The sequence below is a fragment of the Anolis sagrei genome, chromosome 8 (genome assembly GCF_037176765.1).
Source record: "Anolis sagrei isolate rAnoSag1 chromosome 8, rAnoSag1.mat, whole genome shotgun sequence".
Taxonomy (NCBI): Eukaryota; Metazoa; Chordata; class Lepidosauria; order Squamata; family Dactyloidae; genus Anolis; species Anolis sagrei.
Genome location: NC_090028.1, coordinates 27,813,827 through 27,827,316, shown reverse-complemented (window position 1 = coordinate 27,827,316; position 13,490 = coordinate 27,813,827). Strand labels below are relative to the sequence as shown.

The window sequence follows — 13,490 nt, the reverse complement described above, 5'->3', positions numbered from 1 at the left end:
AAGAAGGAAAAGTGGAAGGGAATGGAGGGAGGGAGGGAGGGGTGAAAAGGGAATGAGGGAGGGAAGGAAGGAAGGAAGGAAGGGAGGGGAAGGAGGGAGGGAGAAAGAGGGAGATAAGGAAGGAGGGACGAAAGGGTGAAAGGGGAAGGAAGGAAGGAAGGGGAAAGAGAGAGAGGGGGAAGGAGGGGGGGAAGGAAGGAAGGGTGAAAGGGAAGAAAGGAGGGAGGGAGAAAGAGAAAGGGAAGGAAGGAGGGACGAAAGGGTGGAATGGGAAGGAGGGAAGGAAGGAAGGGTGGAAGGGAATGGAGGGAGGGAGGGAAGGAAGAAATGAGGGAAGGAGGAAGAAAAGAGGAAAGGAAGGGTGGAAGGGAAGGAGGGAGAACAAACGAGGTAAAGGAGGGAGGGACAAAGAGGGAGGTAAGGAAGGGAAGAAGGGAAGGAAGGAGAGATGGAAGGAGGAAGGAAAGAGGGAAGGAAGGAAGGGTGGAAAGGACGGAGGGAAGGAGAAAGAGGAAGGGAGGGAAGGAAAGAGAAGGAAGGCAAAAGGGAGGGAAGGATGAATGAAAGGGTGGAATGGAAGGATGGAAGGAAGGATGGAAGGGAATGGAGGGGGGAGGGAGGGAAGGAAGGGAAGCAAAGAGGGAGAAAAGGAGAAAGAGGGAGGGAAGGAGGGAGGGAAGGAAGGAAAGAGAGAAGGAGGGAAGGAAGGGATAGGATAGGATGGTGTGAGAGGAGGGGCTGAGAAAAGAGCCCAAGGATCTGCATTCAGCCCCCAGGCCTGGGTATACCCATACCTGTTCTACACAGTGCTCCATATATATATGGATACTTATAAGATGCCAACCCAAACCCTGCCGGCTCTGTGAGTCGACCTCTCCCTGATCAAAAAGGTCCAGAGCCCATGGAAATTGAACATCTCCTTTTATTTGGCGTCTCCCCTTTTGTACATCAAGAACAAGAGGTTGGTCATGCAAACCGAAGGCGGACGACGACACCAAAAGACGACCGTGGACCACATTGGAGAGAATAGTCAGAGCTGGACAAGGAGGGGAGAAGGGCAACAACGCAACCGAGAACCCTCCAAACTCACTGTCCGGACCTGGCATCCATTCCTCACGTGCAGACAATGCCATGGCTCCCCAGGTGATTTCATGGGGGTGAAAGGAGGATGGTGATTCTACTAAAGGAAAGGATGCTTCTCCCCATTTGAAAGGGGCAAGGAGGAGTGATGGGAAGGTCCATCCAGCCGCCTGGAGAGTTTGCACAGCCATGGAGAAGTCCTGAGGGTTGCCCTCTCCTCTGCAACAGAAGCCCAGGCAGCAAAACTCCCACTCCAGGCAAAACCTACTGAGAACTGTAGCACAAAGCAGGGAGCTGGGTTTGTGTGTGTAGCATAATACATGTATATGTTTGTGTGCTCATTACTTCCCTGTTCTCCACATTCCTTTGGGTATAGGTTCTCTTGGCACCACATCATAAAAGTTGTAGAGATCTACTTTATAAGCTTTGGGAATATAAATAAAGTAGCAGGTAAATTCATGGATGGGTGGGATCCCCAAGGGCCATCTAGTCCATCCCTTAATGCCTCCGCGGTGCAATGGAAGAAAGGGGTGGGGAAACTGCAAGGTAGTTCCTTTGATAGCTGGATTATTCTTGTTATGTGTGTTTGTGTATGGATGGGACACCCCCCCCCCCCCAAGTGCAATCTAGTCCATCCTGTACTGGATCGACAGTGCAGTTGAAGAACTGAATGGGCAAACTGCAGGGAGAGTTGCCCCTGTGATAGGTAGAGGATTCTTGCCAAGTGCAAGTATGGCTACATGGGTGGGACCCCCAAGGGCCATCTAGTTCAACCCACAGCTTGGGCAGGATCCACAGAACAATTAAAGAAATGACAAACTTCAGGGCAGGTAGTCCCATTTGTGGCTGCTATGTGTATTTGTGTGTAGATGGATGAATGGGACCCCCAAGGGCCATCTAGTCCAACCCACAGTACAAGTAAATAAATGGCAAACTGCAGGGAAGGTGGTCCCATTTGTGGCTATTTGTGTTTGGGTGTAGATGGATGAAAGAGACCCCCAAGCGCCATATACTCCAGTCTACAGTACAATTAAATAAATGGCAAACTTCAGGAAAGGTAGTCCCTTGGGTGGCTAGAGAGTAAATACCACATAGGTACGTGTGAACATGAGAATTATTCTCCTCCTTCTCTGTATTCTTCTCCTTCTCTCTACTTGTGATCACTGTCCTCCAGACCAAGAGAGCCAAGAAACCCTTGGGTTTCTTCCGTTTAGGCTTTAAATCCTCCTCCCAGCATCCCTTTTTGCAATTTCCCCTCATGTGTGGTGTGTGTTTTGAAGTGCGACACTTTGCTTCACTTGGGAGACACTTCCAAAAGATCTTGAGGTCCACCAAGGGCAGCCAACCCTTTGCTCCTGGCCTCCTCTGGTAATTCAGGAAGCTAATGCTTCATCGTCTTGCACGTCCGGCAGTGTATGGCACTCTGTTTCCCTCTGGTCACTTCACTGGGGATCATGAGTTGGCAGATGACGGGAGGACAGACAACACAGCAGCGGTGGAGGAGGGTCCCAAAATGAGCCGGACCCTCCCTGGTCACTGGGGCGAGTTCAGGGTGGAATCCGGGGTGCTGCCTCCTCCTTTGTGGCTGCGGGGTGGCAAGGCCTTGTAGCTGTAATACTCCACCACTTGCTTGGGCACCTCAGCCAGGACGCATTTGGCCAGCGCTGTCGGAGAGGCCTGGGAGGCAAAAAATAGGGGAGGGAAAGGGGGTTAATTGGGGTCTTAAGCCCCTGGAGAAGAACTCCCAACATCCCCTGGTGGTTTCAGAGTGCATTAAGGGGCAGGAGTCATGACCACAAAGGAGTGATCCAAGAGCAACAAGAGACGTTAATAACAAAGTGCCGGATCCCATATCATTTTGGAAGCAAAGTAAGATGAGACATGGTTAAGGCTTGGAGAAGTGCTGGATTTGAGGGACAACAACACCCAGCATCCCCTGGCTTGGTATGATTAATGGTGCCTGTTTAATGGGCTTTAGTTAAGACTACAAAGGAGCTATCCAAGAGTAAGTTGTTGTTGTTGTTATTATTATTATTATTATTATTATTATATTTATATGTAAAGATGTAAATAACTTCAAGGCACTGGAACCAATCTCATCTTGGAAGCAAAGCAGAGTCAAACATGGTTAAGGCTTGGGAAAGTGCTGGCTTTAGTGACAACAACACCCAGCATCCCCTGGCTTGATATGGTTAATGGTGCCTGTTTTATTGGGCTTTAGTTAAGACTACAAAGGAGCTATCCAAGGGCAAGTTTTGTTGTTGTTGTTATTATTATTATTATTATTATTATTATTATTATTATTATGATATGTAAATATGTAAATAACTTCAAGGCACTGGAACCAAATTCATCTTGGAAGTGAAGTAGAGTCAAACATGGTTAAGGCTTGGGAAAGTGCTGCTTTTAGTGACAACAGCACCCAGCATCCCCTGGCTTGGTATGGTTAATGGTGCCTTGAAGTTATTTACATCTGTTTCATGGGCTTTATTCAAGGCTATGAAGGAGCTATTTAAAGGCAAGTAGAGATGTAAATAATCACTTCAAGGCACTGGATACCATCTTGTCTTGGAAGCAAAGCAGAGTCCAATATGGTCAGTACCTGGGTAGGAAACCACTCACAAGTCATAAGTGATATCACTCTCAGTAGGGTCAGCCTTGGTTAAGACATGCATGGAAGCTGGTTTTGAGGACAACAACTCTCAGCATCCCCTGGCTTGCTATGGCTCATGGTCAGTGTTCAATGAGCTTTAATCAAAACTACAAAGGAGCTATCCAAGGTCCAAGTAGAGATGCAAATAATAAGGCACCAGATCCCATCTTACTTTGGAAGCTAAGCAAACCAGCACTGGTTAAAACTAGGAGGGGAGCTAGTTTTCAGGACAACAACTGCTACCTTCCCTTGCTTTTGTATGATTAATGCTTTCTGTTTAGTGGGCTTTAGTTAAGACTGTAAATGGGTTATCCAAGGTGCAAGCAGAGACCTAAATACCCTACATTAGTGCTTCTCAACCTGAGGGGGTTGTGAGGGTTTCAGAGGGGTCACCAGAGACCATCAAAAAACACATATTTCTGATGGTCTTGGGAACCCCTTTGGTGGACAAGGCTGAAGATCTCTCCGCCTGTCCTTCTCTTCCTTACTGGAAATAGAGGGTGAATCCTCCCACCAAAAGCCCTCCTCCGCTGTGATTGGCTGGCCTCTCAGCTAAGGGGAGGGCTGTTTCTGAGACTCCAAACGGGGAGGGGCGAGCAGGCGTGCATGTATGGGTGAGGGAGAGTGTGCGAGGCTGGAGAGAGGCTCGCACCTGTGAGTTCCTTCGAGGCATGGGGGTTCTATGTGGGAAGTATGGCCCAATTCTGTTATTGGTGTGGTTCAGAATGCTCTTGGATTGTAGGTGAACTAGAAATCCCAACAACTATTGATAAGGCTTGACACATGTCAATTTCCCCCCAAACTCCAGAAGTGTTCACATTTGGGCATTTTGAGTAAGTGTGGTCCAGATCCATCATTGTTTGAGTCCACAGTGCTCTCTGGATGTAAGTGAACTACAACTCCAAAAGTCACAGTCAATGTCAACCAAACCCTTCCAGTATTTTCTGCTGGTCATGGGAGTTCTGTGTGTCAAGTTTGGTTCAATTCCAATGTTGGTGGAGTTCGGAATTCTCTTTGATTTTAGGTGAACTATAAATCCCAGCAACTACAACTCCCAAATCAACTCAAAATCAATCCCCCAACCAGCCCCACCATTATTCAAATTTGGGCATATCAGGTATTTGTGCCAAATTTGGTCCAGTGAATGAAAATACATTTTGCATATCAGATATTTACATTACATTATGAGGTAGCAACTAAAATAATGATAAGGTTAGGGGTCGCCACAACATGAGGAACTGTATTAAGGGGTCGCAGCGTTTGGAAGCTTGAGGAACACTGTCCTACTTAAACACACCCGATTCTTTATGATTGTGGAAGGTAAGCAGGGTCCTCCCTAGTAAAGACTTGGAGGAGAGACCGCCAATCAATATCACTTGCTGAAAACGTCCCAGAACTGGGTAAAATAAAGCTTTGCTCCCAAATTGAACCAAAAAACCCGATTCCTTTGAGTCTTCCCTTTCTGCTTCGAAAATTCACCAAGATGCAACCAGAGCAAGGAGATGTCTTTGTCCTTTTTTTTCTTGCTGGGGATTTTCTCGTTCCCTCTCTCCTCCTGCCTGGCCTTTTGTGCTTCTCCTGATGCTCAGATCCAAAGGGTTAACTGAGTCTCGACAGCTTGTCTCCAGAGGCCAACATTACTGACAGTCAAAGCCAATTAAGCCTCATCAATGGCCGCCTTGGCTGCCAGAAATACCCAACTATGGATTTTCCTCTCCGGTGTGTGGTGTGCCTATGCGCCTGCCTGAGAGCGTGCAAGGCTCAAAGAAGCGGGGAAACATCCGCAGCGGGTTGGTCTCTTGCCCTAAACTCCATTCCATCTTGCATGGGCTCTGTTATCCCAAAGGACACCCATAAATTCCACAAGGGATTTGTAATCCCCAAAGAAAACCGATGGAATTTAAAATCCCCAAAAGATTCCCAGCATTGATTAACTAAAAGTTCAGTTGTAAAAAATACAGTGTTTTGGAAATTCGCGAGCCAGCATGGCACGGTTAATGTAGTTTGGTACAACTTTTTACTGCTATGGAATCTTGGGAGTTGTAGTTTGTATCCTTGGGCAGAAAAGATTCTTACAAAACTATAATTCCCAGGATCCCGTGGTGTCGAACTTAATTCATTCCTTAGTGTAGATGCACCCTTTGGCAGAGAAGGTTTGGAACCTCGTAAAACTACAACTCCCATGGTTGAACTTCACCCACTTCCACAGTGCAGCTGCACTTTTGCCATATATTGTGTGTTTCTGCTCGACTTACGTTTTTGAAATCGCGGAAGGGGACGAACTGCACAATGTCACGCAGGACGGGCTCCCCTTTGGGAGACCGCAAGACCCCATCGTCCCCGTCCAGAATCTGCATGTCTGTGAAATCGGCATTGCCCACCCCGACGATGATGATGGACATGGGCAAGTAGGAGGCTCGGACAATGGCCTCTCGCGTGTCAGCCATGTCGGTCACCACGCCGTCCGTCAGGATCAGAAGAATGAAATATTGCTGCAAGAAAGACAGAGAGGGAGATGCCTGGACTACATATCTCAGAATCCCTGAACACAGGCCAATATCTCCATCATTGGTTCTGAATGTTTTGGACTCCATATCCCCTAATCCTTGAATATTAGCCAGGATCTCCATAATTAGTCCTCTAAATGTTTTGGACTCCATATCCCATAATCCCGTAACATCAGTCAGGATCTGCAACTTTGGTCCTCTGAATGTTTTGGACTTCATATCCCATAATCCCATAACATCAGTCAGGATCTCCATCTTTGGTCCTCTGAATGTTTTGGACTCCATATCCCATAATCCCATAACATCAGTCAGGATCTCCATCTTTGGTCCTCTGAATGTTTTGGACTTCATATCCCATAATCCCTGAACATTGGCCAGGATCTCCATTATTGTTCCTCTGAATGTTTTGGACTCCATATCCCATAATCCCTGAACATTGGCCAGGATCTCCATCTTTGATTCTGAATGTTTTGAACTTCATATCCCATAATCCCTGAGCAATGACCAGGATCTCCATCTTTGGTTCTGAATGTTTTGGACTTCATATCCCATAATCCCTAAACATTTGCCAAGATCTCCATCTTTGGCCCTCTGAATGTTTTGGACTCCATATCCCCTAATCCCTGAACATTGGCCAGGATCTCCATCTTTGGTTCTGAATGTTTTGGAATTCATATCCCATAATCCCTGGACATTGGCCAGGATACCCATCATTGGTTCTGAATGTTTTGGACTCCATATCCCATACTCCCATAACATCAATCAGTATCTCCCTCTTTGGTCCTCTGAATGTTTTAGACTCTATATCCCACAATCCCTGAACATTGGTCAGGATCTCCATCATTGTTCCTTTGAATGTTTTGGACTCCATATCCCATAATCCCTGAACATTGGCCAGGATCTCCATCTTAGGTTCTGAATGTTTTGGACTTCATATCCTATAATCCCTGAACGTAGGCCAGGAGCTCCATCATTGGTCTTGAATGTTTTGGGCTCGGCATCCCAGAAGCCGTGAACATTAGCCAGGACCTCACTACTACAGAACTGTGCAAGTTATTGTTTTGCAAGGTCTTTCACCTTCTCTCCCTGGAAAAAGTGCTGGGGTCTCATTAAACCACAGCTCCTGGGATCCTATAGTAGTTAAAGTGGGATCAAACTGCATGAAAACTACAGCATAGAAGATCCCTTCGCTGATGCCGAAACATCCCAGATGGGCGAAGGGTGCTTACGGTTGGGTTCTCCTCCATTATTTACATTGGCCAAGGACTCAGGGACGCAATGAGGGACAATCCCGGCTTTCTCTCCTCCTTCGGGGACCTTGTCAGCACTTTGCTTGTTAGCCGCCTGAAAGCTTTGCTGCTGAGCTATCAATTAGTGACAGCCGCTAATGCGTCCTTACATGCCCAAGCTGGCAAGGGGCACGGGAAGGGGTGGTAGGGTGGGGGGAAGAGAGAGACTTGGTTTTCCGGCCTTGAAACGCCACATTCCTCCCAAAACTGGATTAATTAAATTAATTAAAACCAGACCCTTTTGTGCCCTCTTTGCCCCAATTTTGCCCCAATTTTAAATTTAAAGTGTCCATTTCCTTTTGGTATTTTTGCTGTTCTTTTTGTGCCAAATCAGTTGCCAGAAACTTTTGAGTTTAGGATGGACGCCTTTCTTGTAGCTAGGATTCAATGGCAGGTAAAGTAGTGTCAAACTGCATTCCTTCTCCAGTGGAGATGCATCTAAAGCAGGCACGAACCAACTTTGGCCCTTCAGGTGTTTTGGATTTCAACTCACACAATTCCTAACAGCAGATAGGCCAGCGATTCTTAGCTTGGGGATCGGAAACCCGGGAGGGATCGTGAGGGGGTGTCAGAGAGGTCTTTGATTGCTCTTTGATTGTAGATGAACTATAAATCCCAACAACTACAATTCCCAAATGTCAAAGTCTATTTCCCCCAAACTCCACCAGTGTTCACATTTGGGCCTATTGAGTATTTGTGCCAAGTTTGGTCCAGATCCATCATCGTTTGAGTCTGCATTGCTCTACCTGGATGTAGGTGAACTACAACTCCAAAACGCAACCAAACCCTTCCAGTATTTTCTGTTGGTCATGGGGGTTCTGTGTGGGAAGTTTGGCCCAATTCTATCAGTGGGGTTTAGAATGCTCTTTGATTGAAGGTGAACTATAAATCCCAGCAACTAGAACTCCCACATGTCAAGGTCTATTTTCCCCAAACTCCACCAGTGTTCCCATTGGGTAGCCATGCCAAGTTTAGTCCAGATCTATCATTGTTTGAGTCCACAGTGCTCTTTGGATGTAGGTGAACTACAACTCCAAAACTCAAGGTCAATGCCCAACAAACCCTTCCAGTATTTCTGCTGGTCATAGGAGTTCTGTGTGCGAAGTTTGGTTCAATTTCATTGTTGGTGGAATTCAGAATGCTCTTTGATTGTAGGTGAACTATAAATCCCAGGAACTACAACTCCCAAATGACAAAATCAATAACCTCCTCCAAACTGCACCAGTATTCAAATTTGGGCATATTGGGCATTTGTGCCAAATTTGGTCCAGTGAATGAAAATATATTCTGAATATCAGATATTTACATTATGATTCATAATAGTAGTAAAATTACAGCAACGAAAATAATGTTATGGTTGGGATCACCACAACGTAAGGAACTGTATTAAGGGGTCACGGCATTAGGAAGGTTAAGAAACACTCTGGTAGGCTGTTAGGAATTGTGAGAGTTGAAGCCCAAAGCACCTGGAGGGCCAAAGTTGGCTCATGATTGATCTAAAACATGCAGCAGATGCAGAACCCTCCCCCAACATAGAAGCCCCCAGATTTGATCCCTTTGTTGGGCCATCCTGCAAGATTGTTGGCTCACTTACCGAGGCCTCCTTGGTCTTCTCCTCCTCAGCAGCCACTTGGGCCACTTTGGAGATGATGGGGGCCACATTGGTGGGGCCGTAGAGCTGGATCTTGGGCAAGCAGTTCTGGTAGGACTCCACCACACCTTGGATGCCTAAGGAGGAGAAAGGAAGGGCAACGTGTTCGATAGAAATGCCTTAGAATTGAATCTATGTCAAAAATACACTTTTAATGGACATGTGATCACTCCTGGGGAAAGACTGAGAAAGCCAGGATGAAATACCTAAGAGGCACGTAACAATGGCTGAGTCATAATCATGGAAGGTTTATGACTAGGAGTTAATCAGTCATTTGTCCCTTACTGATGACAAATTATAAAAGGGAGAGGAAATGCTCAATATCTCTCTTCCTGTGTGAATCCTGTCGTGTGTGACTCTCTGAGGATCATTTGTAAGTACAAAACTGATTGTGGGTCTGCGTAACCAGATTGCAAAGGTGTATATAGTGCAACGGTTAAGATTAAAGCCTCCTGATATTTTTGGATGAAAAACTGATCCTGTGAGGTCAGGCATTGCCGTTGTACTGTGCTGACAAACTGATTAACTGACTAAAATGTGTTTGCTGTGAATGGGCTCTGCTATGTTTTGCTTGCCTCTGTGGCACTTGCTTGTCCAAGGTTCTGTGGTTCCAGGAAGGTCATGACTGGAAAACTATAAGTCACTTCACAAACCTATCCTGCAACAAAACAGGGTCAGAAGGAATGGCCACAAGGCACGTCCATGGATGGGCATTAAACTCCAGGGAGCCAAAAGCAGAATGTGGCCAGACTGGACCTCTGCAAGCAATCTCTGGCAATTCCTGTCTGTCTGTGTGTCTGTCTATCATCTATCATCTATCCTCACTCTCTCTATCTACTATTTATCTGTCTGTTTGTCTCTCTGTCTATATAAATCTTTCTATCATCTATCCATCCACCCTCCTTTCATGTTATCATCTATCCTATCTATTCATTCATCTATTCATGTTATCACCTATCTCATCTATCTTTCCACCTCTCCATGTTATCACCTCCTGTCTATCCATCCATTTATCCTGTCTGTCCATCCATCCATCTATGTTATCATCTATCTCATCTATCCTATCCATCCATCTATCCATGTTATCATCTATCTCATCTATCTATCCATCCATCCATGTTATCATCTCTCATTTATCCTATCTATCTATCTATCTATCTATCTATCTATCTATCTATCTATCTATGTTATCATCTATCTCATCTATTCTATCCATCCATCCATCCATGTTATCTTCTCTCATTTATCCCATCTTATCATATCCTATCTATCATCTATCTATCTATCTATCTCTCTATCTATTATCTATCTCTCTATCTATTGATATGTCTATCCATATTATCATCTATCTCATCTACCCTTCTATCTATCCATCCATCCATGTTATCATCTATCTCATCTATCCTATCCATCCATCCATGTTATCTTCTCTCATTTATCCCATCCTATCCTCTATCTATCTATCTATCTATCTATCTATCTATCTATCTATCGATATTTCTATCCATATTATCATCTATCTCATCTACCCTTCTATCCATCCATCCATGTTATCATCTATCTCATCTATCCTATCTATTCTATCTATCTATCTATTTATCTATCTATCCATGTTATCATCCATTTCATCTATCCTATCCTATCCTATCCTATCCTATCCTATCCTATCCATCCATGCATCCATCCATCCATCCATGTTATCATCTATCTCATCTATCTATCCATCTATCCATGTTATCTATCTCATCTGTCCTATCTATCTATCTATCTATCTATCTATCTATTCATGCATTTATCCTTCTATCCATCTATCTATCTCTTATCATCTGTTATTATCTATCTCTTTACCTCACCTATTCTATTCGATTCTGTCTCTCTCACCTCTCATGCAAAAATAAATACCAGTCTCTCTGAAAGGTGCCCTACCTTCTTGCCTTCCCTTTCTCCTTTTAATGCTTTCAATCCATAATTGGATAGCAATAGGACAAAACTTCCCTGTTGACCGCTTCCTTACCTTCACACTCGTCATCATCTGGGTTGAAATTAATGGCAAAATCATGGGAGACCTGAGCAGGAAAGACAACAAAACATTACCAAGAGGTTGGCATGAATGAATTATGAGCAATGCAGAGATAATATAGGCAGACCCATGCATAGCATAATAGTTCTCATTTCTATTATAGGGTTGCCAAATAATAATAATGGCACAACATGATGGCATTGAAGAAATAGCAAAACCGCTTCTTTCGTGTGCTGAATATTTTTTTCCCCTGGTTATTCTTCCACGGTTCTAGCAAAGGGCATTTTTCAGAGGTATTTGATAGAATACCTTCTAAGGAATGCTCACGAGGGCTCTTGTCCTCGGTTATAAAAAGCGTCTCATTGTGTTGAAATGACTAACAGTCTCTGTGTGGTTTTGAATTTCTGAGCAGGAATGAAAAGACCAATGAATTCTTCCATTTTCATTCATATTTGCAGAAGAAAAAGAAAGGAAAGAAGGAAGGAAAGAAGAAACGAAGGAAGAAGAAGGAAAGGAAGGAAGGGGAGGAAAGAGGGAAGGAAAGGAGGAAACTGAATGGAATGGAGAAGGAATTGGCATTGAAATAGAAAGGAAAGGGGAAAAACAAATAAAAGAACAGATCAACTATTGTATTTTGAGTGCAATGGGTTTTTTTGTGCATGATTGTTGACTGAAGTCCTGTAGTTTCAACAGATTAAATCCATTGCTGAAGGAAAGCAAATGCAAGCCATTTTGCAGACTTAGATCCGATTCTATTTTGCAAGACAAAACAAAACCCTTCCTCAGTTTTATGCAGAAGTTCCCAAACAAGGGGAAAAAATGAAAAATGTGCAAAATTTCTTTTCTTTTTTCTTTCTTTCTTTTTGTCCAATGAACCCTTGAGCTTTCTCATTCGTCTCTGGAGCAAAATCCTTGTCTTAGTTCATTCTCAGCAGTTACAGAAAACGAACAGTGTAACGAGTTACTTTTGCAGCATTGCAATAAGGATGAATCGTTTTTCAATTCTGCAATGAGGATAAATTATTTTGCAGCACAGTTGCAAGACCCAAAAGTAATTCACATATTAAAAAGCAACTTTCTGGGCTCTGGGCATCCCTATAGTGATCATAATCCCTAAACATGGTCAAAAGCTTGTGTAAAAAGCCATGTTTTCAGGTGTTTCTGGAAAACTTGGAGGGTGTGGGTTAACCCAATCTCTTTTGGGAGGAGTTTCCAAAGCTGGGAGGCCACCACTGAGAAGACCCTCTCTCTCGTCCCCACCAACCATGCTTGAGACAGAGGCGGGACCGAGAGGAGAGCCTCCCTGGCAGATCTTAGGGTATGCGTTGGTTCATAGAAAGAGGTGGTCATGAAGTTAGGTTGGACCTGAAGTGTATAGGGCTATGTAGGTAATAACCTGCACTTTGAATTGGGCCCGAAAACTTGTCAGAAGCGAGTGGAGCTGCTTCAGCAGGGGCATGGCAGGTACCATGTAGCTAGCCCCGGTTAGTAATCTGGCTGACGGCCTTTGCACTAACTGCAGTTTCCGAGCCATCTTCAAAGGCAGCTCCATGTAGAGTGCATTGCAGTAGTCCATCTGGATGTAACTAAGGTGTGGACCACCGTGGCCAAGTCTTTTCGAGGTACGGTCGCAGCTGGCACTCAAGTTTTAACTGTGCAAAAGCCCTCCTGGCCATCACCGACACCTGAGCTTCAAGTGTCAGCGATGAGTCCAGGAGATCATCCAGACTGCGACCTGTGTCCTCAGGGGAAGTGTGACCCCCATTGAGCACAGGTTGTCACCCTATGCTTCGATTGGCCTCGCGACTGACTAGAAGGACCTCTGTCTTGTCTGGATTAAGCCTCAGTTTGTTGGCCTTCATCCAGTCCATCACTGGATGAAGGCACTGGTCCAGAATCCACAGAGCTTCCTTGGAATGAGGTGGAAAAGAGAGTAGAGTTGTGTGTCAACTGAGTAGAGATGGCACCTAACTCCAAAACTCCAGATAACATCACCCAGCAGTTTCATGTAGATGTTAAAAAGCATGGGAGACAGAATGGAATCTTGTGGGATCCCCACATGTCAAGGACCGGAGTCCCAGCAAGTGCCCCCCAACACCACAATCTGGGTTCGATCCTCCAGGAAGGAGTGCCCCCAAGACCCATTCCAGAAAGCTGACCCAGAAGAATACCATGGTCAATGGTATCGAAAACTGCTGAGAGATCCAAGAGAACCAGCAGGAACACACTGTGACCAAACTGTCTCCATTCCGTGACCAGGCCTAAAACCAGACTGTAAAGCATCCAGATA

The 13,490-nt window shown here is 45.0% G+C and overlaps 1 protein-coding gene across 1 annotated transcript in view; it reads right to left on the bottom strand.

Annotated features, from left to right (window-relative positions):
- Positions 1-904: 904 nt before the first annotated feature.
- The window catches only part of CPNE7 (copine 7), a 57,666-nt gene continuing 45,080 nt past the window's right edge, over positions 905-13,490 (bottom strand). Inside the window, exons 13-16 of the mRNA XM_060788187.2 lie at positions 11,195-11,246; positions 9,124-9,257; positions 5,989-6,225; positions 905-2,757 (exon numbers count right to left, since the gene is read on the bottom strand). Coding sequence (XP_060644170.2) covers positions 2,614-2,757; positions 5,989-6,225; positions 9,124-9,257; positions 11,195-11,246 — 567 coding nt within the window. The 3' untranslated portion in view covers positions 905-2,613. The remainder of the gene's footprint in view (positions 2,758-5,988; positions 6,226-9,123; positions 9,258-11,194; positions 11,247-13,490) is intronic.